Here is a 14,461-nt window from a genome sequence, read left to right as displayed (position 1 = left end):
GCTCGTCTGAGTCAAACTGACCCTCACCTTTTTTAACCTCTTTTTCATTAGAATTTGAAAAGTTAGTACTATTGCAAATATTAATGTCCCTTTCGTCCGCATTCCAATCTAATCCTCCTTTGGCAATTGCTAAATGAACTTTCTTTTGATTTATTTTACCTCTACATTTATGAAATCTGTTCTGAGCAAATTTGACAGCTGCCCTTTCTGCGACAGACTGATATCAACCTTATCTCGCAATAGCTTAGTCTGATAGGACAGCACAGTTACAGTATTTTTAGTTTCAACTAACTGCCTTTCTAATTGCTGGTTCTCCTGTTCTAAGTGCTTGCATTTCTCATGCATTTTTCTATAGGCATAGAGCAGTATCCACTGTCTCCGACCTAAAATAGATAAATCACCCTTCGCTCAAAAGGTACCTTTTCTAAACACATAAGAACATTTTTTGGTCCGGCAACATAAAGACATTCATCCCAACACTCTGAAAGCCCCGACAAGCAGGACCACTCGTTCCCCAAGAAATGATAAGGTTCTTTGATCAACCCTGGAATCTCACATGCAATTTTAGAATTGGTTTGTGAAGCTGCTTTTTACTTCTTGCCAAAAATATTTCCCTTTTAAATCTTACACTTTTCAACCTTTCCCACTATTTCCGACTACGCCAAAGAGTTTTGCCTGCTTCAAACCGAGAGGAGACAAAATAAAAGGAATGCCAAGAATGTAGCACTCTTAGTCAGAGTAATAGATTTATTAAGGCACTTCTCAAAGTTGGTTCGTACAGGGAAAGAATAATGTGAACGTTTATGTCAAATGCAGCAACGCAAGTGCACTTCTGAAAATAATCACAGTAGTAGAATAATAATGATCATAGAAACAAATCAAGAAAATACACTATTTATATACTGACTATGTATTCATGCACAAAGCAAAGCTAAAAATAAGAAGCCATGGGGCTCAACATTGACATCATCTCTTTGCCAGCTTCAAGCAGTGGAACCCAGATGACGGGAAAAAGAGAGAACTACCCACAATGGGATTTCGAGCAAGGCATCCCTCCTCAGAAATGAGTTCCTTCTAACCCGGTTGTCAAGCTTCCTTCCCTTATATACTTTAACAAGCTGGAGAGGAGAATTCTAGAAACGACCCCTCCCTAAGTAAGTGCATATATATATATATATATATATATATACATATATATATATATATATATATATATATATATATATATATATAAAGTAGTGGAATTTCTTTGTGTCTATGATCATTATTTTTCTACTGCTGTGATTATTTTCAGCAGTGCACTTGTGTCACTGCATTTGACATAAATGTTCACATTTTTCTTTCCCTGTACTATATATATATATAGTGACTATATATTCATGCACAACTGTAAAGCTAAGAATAAGAATTAAAAATACATCACCATGGGCTCGACATTGACATCATCTCTTTGCCAGCTTCAAGCCATGGAACCCAGACAACCGGAAAAAGAGAGAACTACTCACAATGAGATTGCGAGCAAGGCGTCCCTCCTCTGAAATGAGTTCCTTCTAACCCATTTGTCAAGGTTCCTTTCCTTATATACTTTAAACAAGATGGAGAGAAGAATTCTAGAAACCACCCTTCCCGTCGGGTATGTTGTTCAAACGCTGGCCGCACCAGGTCAGTGTTGGAAAGAAGAATATGTGAGACTGCCTAACTCTCACAGTGTTTTTCCAAGATCGAGCTGTTCCCTGCCTTACCATAAACATTCTCCCCCTGGGTCATCTTAACATCAGTGCTCTTCACTCTTCCATGTTATGTACCCACCCTTCAGTGAGAAAGAGCGAAAACACATTGCACAAGCTGTGGGCGGAAAAATACCTGACAGTGTGTAAAGCTAAGCACAAAATGTAGTTAGTAGTCAAGATGGAGCTGGTGGTTAAATACAAATAGCACGACATAGAGTAAGTCTCAACACAACCCAAATTATAATGTGCTCACCCTCTGGTAGCTTGGCACAGAGCAGGCAGGCTTAACATAGAAGACAATGTGTAAAGTATTTGTGCAATAACTCATACAGTAACGTAGTGAAAACACCACAAAATTATACCACACAGTTTTAGAAAAATAGATAATATTTATCTGAATAAAATAAGGTTGAAACCATGAAAATCCACTGTACAGAAACAGAGTTATTAATTTTTAAAGAATAAATCCCACTAAAGCACTTAGAAACACAAAAGCTCCAACTAGGGCTATCACGGCGTCGTTGAAGGAGTTGTTTCCAATAGTACAATGCCACAGGCACCAGTCACCGAGTCGCACGGACCCCAGATACAGTATCTTTTGAAAACGAAGAAACAAAGATGTTGCACAGAGTCAGGGAGATGAGGTGTCGTGCATCATCAGTCCCTTACGGCGTCCGGGGAGATGAGGCAGGTGGAGGTGAGGCGTTGGTTCTGTCTGGTTGCAGGGGAGCTGGGGTGGTGTCGGTGGCAATGTGTGGGTCCCTTGTGGCCTGGCGAGGTTGAAGGATCCAGTCGGTCAAGACATGATGTGTATGGAAACAAATCCCTAGAGAACAGAAATAGCCAGAGTTACACAAAAAAGGACCTTAGGACTCCCCAAAATTACATCGACAACTCTTTCTTAAGAAGGAGTGCGAAGAAATTTGTTTGGTGCAGACTAAACACCTTGAAACAAGCCAAAGAGAATCCACTGCCATTCTCCGCTATCACTCAGCCATCACAAGTCAAAACCTCCCCAACTTTTCCATCATGGTCCCAGTAAGGGAAAAAAGTAGAAGTTTATGGATCCTAAGTAGGATGTCCTGGTCAATGAGATGTAGAAGGAGATAATGGACAAAATCAGTAGTGAATCAACATATTCACATGTTGAGAACATTAAAAACAGGTTCTAAACCTTGAAATTCTTATTCCTTTCTATATTAATTGAGTTTACTCTAACAAGTTATGTTTACACTGTCCTCCATTTTCAGTCACTGTTGTAATACACCACATGATGACTTGCATTGTTGTTTCCATGGTCTAAGTAAGGATTTGCAGGCTTTACACTAATAAAAGAAGAGAGTTTGCAGAGGCTTTCCATTACACTGTACCTAACCAAGGACATCCCAACTGTCTCAGGCTATTACTTGTACAACATATGAACTAGCTTGCTTGAATAAACTGTGAGAGCAACTAAGTCCAATGTAACACTACTGTGAGAGATTCTTTGAATGTATTCTATAGCAAAATGTTTCTTCTTGCTTATTTTTCATTGGTGCAAACACTTAGAACAATGCACTGGTGTAGAGATATATGAAAGCCAATGTCTAATGTCCTAATAAAGAATCTGCTTTTCTCTATACCACGAACACCCCATTTCCCATCTTGACAAGGCAAGTCTATGCCAGATTCCATATAAAACTTTACTAAATGCTCCATACTTATGAATTATCTGCTTTATCGCTAAGCATATTGGTGGCTTATCATATGTAATTTGCCTAACAATTCCTTATATACATTTTCAAAAGTATACAACGTGTCTGCCATTCTTTTTGAAAATGTTTCAGTCCTGAATATATCAGACTTGTTCTAAATGTATTTTTGGGAGGTCCAATCAGGAGCACCAAAGTCTGTATCAGCACTACACCACTCCTGGTCTTAGCCATTGGCGTGCTGTTGGCACAATCATTTAAGAAGGGGGGGGGGGTGCCCTGACAGATCTGGTAGCAGAGATGAAGGTTCCAAGTGGATCCCACCAGTAACTGACAAACCCAATTTGCCATAGATTCCATTACACCACCTCCATGGTCCAAGTGGTTTCCCCCCAAGATTCAAATTGACCTAGTCCCAACAGGATCCTAGCTGTTGGAGAAGAAGTGTGTAAGAAATGGGGTCTCTGGTTGGCAGTAGGTTGCAACCTGCCCAAGAATGGACCCTCACTCTAGTCAGGGTAAGGGAATAAGCTCCTTGGTAGCTTGACATGAGCAGTCTGACTCAGAGGCAATGTGTAAAGTATTCATATACACACACAGTAACACAGTGAAAACTCTACAAAAGGACTCCACACCAGTTTAGAAAAATAGTAATTATTTATCTGAGTAAAACAAGACCAAACAAAAATCCAACATACACAAGTAAAGACACAAATTTTCAAAAATTAAGGCCCTCATTACAACCCTGGCGGTCGGTGATAAAGTGGAGGTAATAGCGCCAACAGGCTGGCGGTAAGTACTGCCAAATTATGACCATGGCGGTGAGAACTCAGATAGACAGCCACTTTTCCACACTGACTGCCAGGGCGAAAACAACAGGCACCACGGAGGTAGCTGCCTACAGCCAGACGGAAGTCAATGTTCGGCCCACCGTATTAAGACACTGGAAACCGCCACCTTTTCCGGGGCGGTACCAACGACATCAAAAGCCTGGCAGAAACACTGCACAGAAGGGAAAGGGAAAGGACTCAGCTTTGGAAACACAGGGAACAACCACGCTGCCATGGAGCCCGAGCTGCAAATATTCCCTATGATTGTCTACATCCTGTTCCACCACGAACACCAAGGACGGTGAAGACGACCACTGTGAGTACAGCCGCCTAGCACACAGGGGAGGGGGGGAGGAAAAAGAGAGTGACACACACATGCAACACCCCCCTGCCCCCAACAGCATACACACATACAGCTGCAGTAATAAAACATATTTACCCCGTACCCCTGATGAATAATGCAAGGACAACAGGAATGTGCTAAAGTGAGTGTAATAAGATCAGCACAGTAGAAATAAGAAAATGCAATGTAACTGTTATAAACATATGTACAGTTCAAGGGACACTGCCCAGTCCTCATTGTGCGTGGACCATAGGGCCACAGGCCAAAGTCCAAGGCCCCACCTGTCACCTGTAGCAACACGGAGAAAACACTGTTGGAAAACAGGCAGGTACTTCAGGGGCGATGAGGAACGTGGCTCTGGAGGGGGCAACATGCCCATTGTTCTGTCCTGGGTAGTGCAAGGCCACAGTCACTCAGGTGGGTGACTTGCCCACTGGTTCTGGAGGGGGCAACATGCCCTGTGCTTGATCCTGGGAAGTACAAGGCCACAGTCTCTCAAGTGGGGGACGTGCCTACATGCTCCAGAGGGGGCAACATGCCCATTGCTCTGTCCTGGGGAGTGCAAGGGCACAGTCTCTCAAGTGGGTGACTTGTCCACTGGTTCTGGAAGGGGCATCATGCCATGTGCTCTTGATCCTGGGGAGTTTGGGGTTGGTGGGTGTGTTACCCACTGGTTCTGGAAGGGCCATCGTGCCATGTGCTCTTGATCCTGGGGAGTTTGGAGTTGGTGGGTGTGTTACCCACTGGTTCTGGAGGGAGCCTCGTGCCCTGTGCTCTTGATCCTGGAGAGTGCAATGTCACAGTCTCTCAGGTGGGTGTCATACCCACTGGATTTACAGGGGGCAGGCAGCACAGCAGCCCATGGACACAGGACTACATACCATCTGCTAGCCGTGACGGCTGCTCAGTGGTGGTAGTGGAGCTGCTGCAGCCGCTGCTGGGGGGAGGCTCCAGCCCATCCCCTGCAGCCTCAGACGGCTGCACAACCATGGTTGGTGGTGGGCGCTCTGTCTGAGTCCCTGCACCAGGCCCTGTGTCCTTCCTACCTGCTGGTGCTGGCTCCTTACCCTTCCTGGCAGCAGTTGGGGCTGGCTCCTTGACCTTCTTGGCAGCAGCTGGGGCTGGCTCCTTGCCCTTCCTGGCAGCAGTTGGGGCTGGCTCCTTGCCCTTCCTGGCAGCAGTTGGGGCTGGCTCCTTGCCCTTCCTGGCAACAGCTGGGGTTGGCTCCTTGCTCTTCCTGGCAGCAGCTGGGGCTGGCTCCTTGGTCTTCTGGCCCGCAGCTGGGGCAGACTCCCTTTTCCTTGAGGCTGCCTGGTGCAGTCTTCTTCAACCTCTGGACGTGCCCTGGATCCTTTCCCACCACGAGTGGGTGTGGAGACTACTGGGCCCGTGGACTGGTTGGCTGAAGTGCTTGCCTGGGTTTTTGCCACCCTGGCCAGACATGAAGGACGGGGCGGGGGAAGGAAGAGGTCAATGGTGGAGAGGAAAAACTTCTTAGGGACATTGGTGCGGGAAGAGGGAGAAGATTTGAGAGTGGAGGAAGAGGGAGTGGTTGTAGGAGGTGTCTGTCTGTTGAGTTTGGGTGCAGGTGCATGGGCTGGATGTTGTTGTGAGGTGGATGGCTGTTGGGTGTCTGAGTGCTTTCCGTTTGTGTACCTTGGGAGGGGGGGACAGACACAGTGGGAGAGGACACAAGGGACATGTGCATGGCTGTTGTGGAGGTGTGTGTTCTGCTAGGTGTGGTGGTGATGATGGTAGTGGATGAGGATGTAGTGCATGCAGGTGTGAGTGTAGACGGAACTAGAAGGGAGGAGGGGGACACAATGGAAATTGTGGATGTTGGTATGTCTGCATCTTGATGGTGCTTGTGTGAGTGCCTGTGGGATGATGTGTGATGCTTGTGTTTGCCTGTGCCACTCTTGTGTGTTTTTTGTCTTTTGTGCATGCTTGCCTGCCTGTGTGCTTGGGATAGGTTGGGGTTGAGGGGAATGGCATTGGGAAGTGGAAGCATTCACAATGGTTGACTGCCCTACAGAGATGGATCTCAGGAGGTCATTAGCCTCCTCACTCAGGGCAGCAGGGCTAACTGTGGCAGAGCCTGAGGTGCCTGGGGCGAAAGAGATGCCCACCCTCCTGGGTGAGCGGGCACGGGCAACTCGCTGAGGGGCTGCTGGGAGGGCGATGCTGGTACAGGGGTGGTGCTGTACCTGTAGCTGGGGTGCGCAAACAAGTGTCCGACACCACCAGGGAGCTTCCATCAGAATAGGTATTTGTGTCTGAACTGTCCCCTCCAGTCTCTGCCGTGGTGCTCCCCTCTCCCTCAGTCCCACTGGTGCCCTCACCGTCGGTGGACTCTGCCTCCTGGGTCCTGTGGGATGCAGCTCCCTCCTTCATCGGTGCCTCTGCTCCTCCGCCAGATGATGCTAATGCACATAAGGACGGTGATAAAACAAAAAGGGGGGAGAGACAAAGGATACACTGGCTCAATGGCTGCACCAACACCACCGTTGGTGTACACACTACCCTCAAACACAGGGAACAGCCCTACGCACTATGCATTGCACTACCAGTTATAATGCTAGCCACCAAGGCATGGGGAGGGGCACACACTGCCAAATGCAGCACACCTTGGACCCACACAGCCCGGACCAGTTGTGGATGCCTACAAGCTAGGTTGCAGGATTATCACTTCAGAACCCTGGCCACCATGGGACCTACTCTGCAAAGTCAGGCCTTACCTAGGGGCACCCACTGACACACATTCCCCACCCGGATACATGCATTGTGCTCACAATGTACTCACCTGTTGGTCTAGAGGCTCATACAGCAGTCCGTACTGGGGTAGAACCACATCCACCGGTCGTTCCAACTCCGCTGAGGTGAAGGCAGGGGCCCTTTCCCCAGTCACACGGGCGGTAGGTTCCAGACACAGGTCACCTCAGGACATGCAGTGTAGGTCCTCTCCTGTTGAAGGTCAGGTAGCAAGTGAGTGATCAGATAGGAAATGGCGGTCATGTCCCCGGAGGTGCATACCGTCACCGCTGGCGTACATCACCATTGGCCACTGAACCTCATAGGGCACAATGTTAACCAATGAGGAGATACACGGCGGTTCCCGACTGCCTCCCCCAACGGTGCACAACGTCAGTGGAATTACCTCACTTCCATCTGTCCCTCCACATAGGACAGGTGGATGCCATTTCGGGGCGGGAGGTGGGCAGGCCCTGGCTAGTAATTGCGTCACAGTTAACAATTGGACATACAGGACAAATCACACTTACCCATTACAAATTGACATCATGCATTGTACTGTTGTGGCTCCAATGTTTAGTTTGTGACAGGCTCCTCACTCTTTTGTCCCTTAGACTGCAACCGCTGCGGATAAATAGGAGATGGAGACATACCCCCGTGTGCAGACCCCTGGTGGACTTGGCAACAATGAAGGACAGGCATATTATCCTAACCTCTAGACTTGACAGGGCCACAATCACAGAGTTGTGTGCCCAATTGGAGCCTGACCTGATATCTGCTATCTGTCACCCCACTGGGATCCCCATCTTGTGCAAGTTCTATCAGTGCTCCATTTCCTAAAACTGGTTCTTTCCAAGTGGCAGTGGGCTTGGCAGCAGGAATGTCACAGACAATATTCTCAATAGTGCTGACAAGAGTGTTGTCTGCCCTGATTAAACACATGTGCAGCTACATTGTTTTCCCCCAGGTTCAAGATTTGGCCACAGTGAAGGCTGAGTTCTATGCAATGGGACACATCCACAACATAATTTGGGCGACTGATAGAACACATATTGCATTTCCCCCGCCAGAATGAACAGTGGTTCAGAAGCGTAAGAGTTTCCACTATATGAATGTACAGATGGTGTCCTTGGTGGACCAGTGCATCTCCCACGTCAATGCTAAGTATCCTGGGTCAGTGCATGATGCCTTTGTCCTGAGGAATAGAAGCATCCCAAATGTGATGGCCCAACTGCAGAGGCACCGGGTGTGGCTAATAGGTGAGCCCTGTTTCCCACCCAGTAGATGTTGGTGTATGGGTATGGTGTGGGCCATATGGGATAATGTGTGGCTAAATGTTGTCCCTCAATATTTCAGGTGACTCAGGTTACCACAACCTCTCATGGCTGCTGAACCCTGTGTGGAATGCCAGGACAAGGGCTGAAGAACGTTATAATGAGGCCGATGGGTGAACCAGAAGGATTATTGAAAGGACCTTTGGCCTCCTGAAGGCTAGGTTCCGGTGCCTTCATCTGACTGGTGGATCCCTGTGCTACTCACCCAAGAAGGTCTGCCAGATAGTGGTGGCATGCTGCATGTTGCAAAACCTGTCCCTCAGACGCCATGTCCCATTCCTGCAGGAGGAGAAGGCTGGAGATGCCCATGTGCCAGCAGTGGACCCTGTGGACAGTGAGGATGAGGAGGCAGAGGATGAGGACAACAGAACATCTGCCATCAGACACACAGGTAGGACAGTGTTACTTCACATTTCAATTACATTTGTTTGAATTACTGTGGCACTGGCATGCTGTTATTTCCCACCTATATGCCCACTTACTGTTCCATCTGGCAATTCATTTTGCAGATGTTGGTGACCTCACATATACTCCTGGTGTGATCACTGCAGCCAGCTACAGGGCATTAATCTATGCTTATTATCTGTACAGTTGAATTGCAATGTTTGTACCTGTTACATTGAATACATAATTGATATGAATGACATACTCCAAAGTTCTATTTTTTTCCAAGGGTGTTTATTGAATTGTCAAGTTATAGAGGAGCAATGGGATGGGGTGATGATGGAGGAAAGTCCAGGGTATTGTTCCAGTCTGTTTGAAGCACAGGTGCATTGTCCAAGGGGACATAGGAAGGGGAGCAATGGCAGTTCAAGGTGGACAGGGTGACAGAGTGGGACACAAGGGTGACAATCAGGAGAGTCTCATTTCCTGGCAGGGGTCTTGGCAAGTGTCTCTGGCTTCTGTCTGGATCGCAGGGAACGTTTGCGGGGTGGTTATCCTTCTGCAGGGGGAGGGGTGCTGGTGGCCTGTGAGTCCTGTGGCAGGGCCTCCTGCCCACTAGCGGTGGCGGAGGTGGACGGCTGTTCAGATGTCTGGCTAGTGGCAGGGCCCGCTGTTGTGTGGCTGCCTCCCTCATAATATTGGCCATGTCTGCCAGCACCCCAACTATGGAGATCAGGGTGTTGTTGTTGGCCTGCAAGTCCTCCCTGATCCCCTGGTACTGTCCCTCCTGCTGCCGCCTGTCCTCCTGCACATTGTCCAGGATCTGGCCCATCATGTCGTGGGAATGTTGATAGGCTCCCAGGATCTCAGCGAGTGCCTTCTAGAGAGTCGGTTCCCTGGGCCTGTCCTCCCCCTGGCACACAGCAGTCCTCCCAGTGTCCCTGGTGGCCTGTGCCACTGTCCCCTGAACCGTGTGCCCACTGCCACCTTCCCAGGTAGGCCGTTCCACCTCTTCCTGATTTCATCCCTAGTTCTTGGGTGCTGTCCCACAGCGTTGACCTTGTCCACAATTCTCTGCATAGCTCCATCTTCCTAGCCATCGATATCTGCTGCACCTGTGCTCCAAATAGCTGTGGTTCTACTCTGATGATGTCCTCCACCATGACCCTTAGCTCCTCCTCTGTGAAACGGGGGTATCTTTGTGGTTCCATGAGTGTTGTTTGAGGTGTGTAGGTGAGGGTGTGTTGGGTAATGTGTTGGGGTGTGTGATGTGGGGGGCTTGAGTGGTCTTGATGTCTCTCTGCTGGCAATAGTTTGGAATGGTAAAGGGTTGTGGGTACTATGGGTGTGTGTTTTATAGTGGTGTGGGTGTGTGGTTGTGGTGTGTGTATGGGTGTCAGGTGTGTGTTGTTTGAATTGTCCAATGTGGTGTTGTCTGTGGGTGTCCATTTTCTCCGCGGTGGTATGTACCGCCAATGGTTTACCGCTGTTGAATGTCCGCTGTGGTGATTCGTGGGTCATAATGTGATGGGCGTAGTTCTGTTGGCGTAACAGTGTGGGTTTTGATACCGCCACTTTATCACTGACCTTTGATGTGTCGGATTTGTGTGTGAGGCTGAATACTGACGGATTGGCGTGTGTGTGTAATAATATGGTGAACGGATATCGGCTGCTGCGGCGGTAAGTTGGCGGCAGTCAGCGTGGTGGTAAGTGGAATTTATCGCCAATGTCATAATGAGGGCCAGAATATTTTCTGAATTAGAGGTACATATTAAATGCACCTAGTGGGCGTGGCCAAGGAACATGGCTGACGGGACACTCTTCTAGTGCTCTGCCATCCTCGTTGAAATCCTTCTGTGATCCTGTGGTGGTGGGCTACTGCGTCTCGGGAGCCCATTTCCAGGGTCCAACGATGCGGAGGCGGCACCCGCGCGATCCTGCCGGGCCGCGACGGAGCTGTTTGAGCCGCATTGCCCCTTACCTGTTCTGGGAGTGCCCTGAGTGGTGTGGGAGGGACTGGAGAGATGTGGACACCCCTCCGAGTATACGAGAGGCTGCACCCGCGGCCAGTGCGGGAGGGTCGGAGGTCCCGCGGCTGGAGGGGTGGCGTATTGGTGGTGGCGGCACCTTCAGGATCGGGCCGAGACCAGAGGCCTGCTTGCTGGGCTCGCTTCTGGGCTGGCCTGTGGGCCGAGAGGCTTGTTGTGCCATTGAGCCTGCTGGACTCAGGTGGCTGCGTGCTCAGGGATGGCATTCCGAGCTGGGAGGAGTTCTACTGTGTCCCTCTGAGACCCTGGAGTGACGGGCTGCCATCCTGGGGATCTGAGCTTGCGGAATTGCGTTGATGGGCGGCGAGTTTCGCTGAGAGAGTGCCTGGAGGTATTCTTTGACGACCTAGCTGTTTCTTCACTCTTCATGGCCTCCACTGTGCTGTGGTCCCTGCGCTGACCTTGCTGGTGCATGTTGCCTGTTAGCTTCGCATCTGCTGGTGAGACTGGTGGCCATCTGATCTTCCTGCCTGGTTGGACACTGAATTTTTAAGGAGTGGAGTACTGCGACATCTGATTTTGGGGTGCTTCTTTGTGTGGACTCTGCGGAAGGCGGCCAGTTGCATTTAGGCTCTGTGTGGAGTAACATGGGGCGTCACAAACTGACGGATGCTTCACAGGGCAACACTATGGAACAGCATACTACCCCTGTGGCTCTCCCGCAGCGGTCAGCTGGTTTGGAGATGAGTGGAGATGCAGCCGGTGCACCTCTGAGTGCTGGTGAGCCGTCGTGAGCGGAGCTACTTGCGGCCATTCAGGGCTTCTGGGAGGCACTGGAGGGCAAAATTGAGACAGTCACGTGGAGGTCAATCTGTTGAGAGCGGACCTTCGGAAGGTGTCTGATAAGGTGAAAGTGTTGGAGGGTTCCATTGCGGAGCTGCGGTCCGAGGTGGGGACACTGCGGACGCAAATGGCGCAAACCACATCTGCTGTGGGACGGCTGGAGGCGAGACTGGAGGATGCGGAAGGGAGGTCCTGGTGGAACAATGTCAGGGTGCTGGGCTTTCCGGAGCATGCGGAGGGGTCTGCTGTGGAATCTTTTGTGGAGAACTGGATCAAGGACGTGTTGTAGCCGGCAGGAGTATTCAGAGTTTTTGTGGTGGAGCGTGCTCATTGGGCCCTTGGGTGGCCTCCGCGACCTTGTGCCACTCCTCGGGACATTATTGCACGCTTGCTTAACTATAATGAACGGAACTGTATCCTGCGCACAGCACGGGAGTTGGATAAGGCGATATGCCAGAACTGCAAGATCTCAATTTATCCTGATTACACTAATAACTCTCGTAAAGGATTCATGGAGTTCAAGGCGAAGCTGCAAGCCATGAACATCACATACATGCTCCTGTATCCGGCCCGTTTGAAGGTTTTGTCAGGTGGCAAATCACACTTTTTTGAGTGACCTGAGGTGGTGTGGCATTGGCCAGATGTGGTTCAAGGTGGCCCCTGGCAGACCGGAGGAATCTGGAGGCACAGCTCGACAGGCCTCTGGCTCAGAAAGCCCGGACTGGAGATCACATGGTTCAGGGCGGCTGGTGGAGTCTTGCCACAGGGTTGAGATACAGTGAGAGGGAACAATGGCCATGGTACCTGCAGACTCGGATGGGGGCACAGCTTCGGAGCGGAACTTGGAGGCGGGTAGGGATGCCGAGATGACCTTACTGTTGTTCTTGCTGTGTGCTGTTTGTTGTCGGTCCTGGAGAGATGATGTGGGTCTGGGACGGGACTGCTCCTCCGGGGCGCTATTGGTGATTTAGTTCTCAGGTTCAGGGGGGGACTGGTTATATTGTGATTTGATGCCGGGGGTGGTCACTCCACAGTTGTGGTAGGCCATTTGTTGTGGTAGGGTAGGGTTTAGGCTGCGGTCCTAGCAGCATTCATGGACTGGACTTACAGTGTGGTCTATTTTGGTTGTTTTACTGTATTTCCGGGGTGGGTCGGTATGTTTATCTTCATGTTTACAGGTTATTCAACAGTGTGGGTATTGGAGCGGGGTGTGCAGGTTGTCCTTCTCTGGGTCGTCCTGGGGGGTGATGCACAGTGGGTTGTGTCCTGTGGGTGGGGGGCATCCTTTTCTACTGACATGGGTCGTCTTATTAATATGCTGACTCGGAATGTCCGGGGCTTGAAAAGTTATACAAAACGCTATAGGGTGCACTCGTTCCTTCGTAGGCACAAGGTTCATATTGCTTGTCTTCAGGAGACTCATATGACAGATGAGAAAGCACATAACTTGACTAAGAAGTGGTGGGGATGGATGTTTTTGTCTTCCATTTCTTCCTATGCACGGGGGTATCTGTGTGGGTGGCCACCGGGGTTCCCTTTACCCATGTGTACAGTGAGGTGGATGTGGAGGGTCGCTATGTTCTGGTAGAGGGCATGTTGGATGGTCTACCTATTGTGATCCTTAATATATATGCTCCCAACACGGATGATTCTGTCTTCTACTCTAGAATACATGAGATCTTAGGGGACAGCTTGGATAAGCCCTTGGTTTAAACAGGGGATTATAATTGTGTGATAAATGGGGGGTTGGATCGCTACCCACGGAAGTTGGGAACCAAACCCCTAATGGTACAATCTCTTAGAGATGTGATGGTGCATTTGGGTCTCTGGGATGGTTGGAGGGAACGACACCTGAACGGTAAGGAATACACTTGTCATTCTAGAACACATGATACTTATTCTCGATTGGACAGATTTCTGTTGGGTGGCCTCAACGGTTCGCAGGTCCTGGATGTCACTCATCTGGGTCGGTTTTTGTCAGTTCACATGCCGGTTAGGCTCCAGTTACAGTGGGGAGAGACAGTCCCCTGTGCGGCTCGAGGTTGGCGTATGCCCACGGACTTGTTGACTGATCAGGGATGTTGAGAACGAGTAGGTGCCGCCATAAAACAGTACCTGGACTTAAATTGGAACGCAACTGCATCTTGCAGCTTGGAATGGGAGGCTATTAAGGCCGTCCTTCGTGGGGAATGTATAAGCATGGTGGGAGGGGTGCACAGACAGTTGGAGCAGGACCTTACTGCCCTAGAGGTGACATTGGGGGAGGTACAGCGGCGCCCGCCCGAATCGAGCGCAGCCAAGCGGGAGGAGCTCAGGTTGCACAAGGAGGTGAATGCATGTTGGGACACACTAAGTAGAACAACTTTGAGAGGGTATAAGGAGCGGTTGCACGACTTGTGCGAAGGTGACAAGTCAGGCAAACTCCTAGGGAGGATTCTGAAATGGGAGGTGGAGGCTCTGCCTATACTGGCATAAGGAACACTGAGGGTGTGCGCCTCACGGGGCGTAGAGACATTCTAAGGGAGTTGGTGTCCCACTTTCAAAAAGTGTCTAGGGCTGGCACGGTA

The 14,461-nt window shown here is 49.7% G+C and overlaps 1 protein-coding gene across 1 annotated transcript in view; it reads right to left on the bottom strand.

Annotated features, from left to right (window-relative positions):
- DHX15 (DEAH-box helicase 15) overlaps positions 1-11,317 on the bottom strand; it is a 97,696-nt gene extending 86,379 nt beyond the window's left edge. Inside the window, exon 1 of the mRNA XM_069205858.1 lies at positions 11,045-11,317. Within this exon, the coding sequence (XP_069061959.1) occupies positions 11,045-11,317 (273 nt within the window). The remainder of the gene's footprint in view (positions 1-11,044) is intronic.
- Positions 11,318-14,461: the final 3,144 nt, after the last annotated feature.

The sequence above is a fragment of the Pleurodeles waltl genome, chromosome 1_2 (assembly GCF_031143425.1).
Source record: "Pleurodeles waltl isolate 20211129_DDA chromosome 1_2, aPleWal1.hap1.20221129, whole genome shotgun sequence".
NCBI lineage: Eukaryota > Metazoa > Chordata > Amphibia > Caudata > Salamandridae > Pleurodeles > Pleurodeles waltl.
This window is presented reverse-complemented; position numbering and strand designations above follow the sequence as displayed.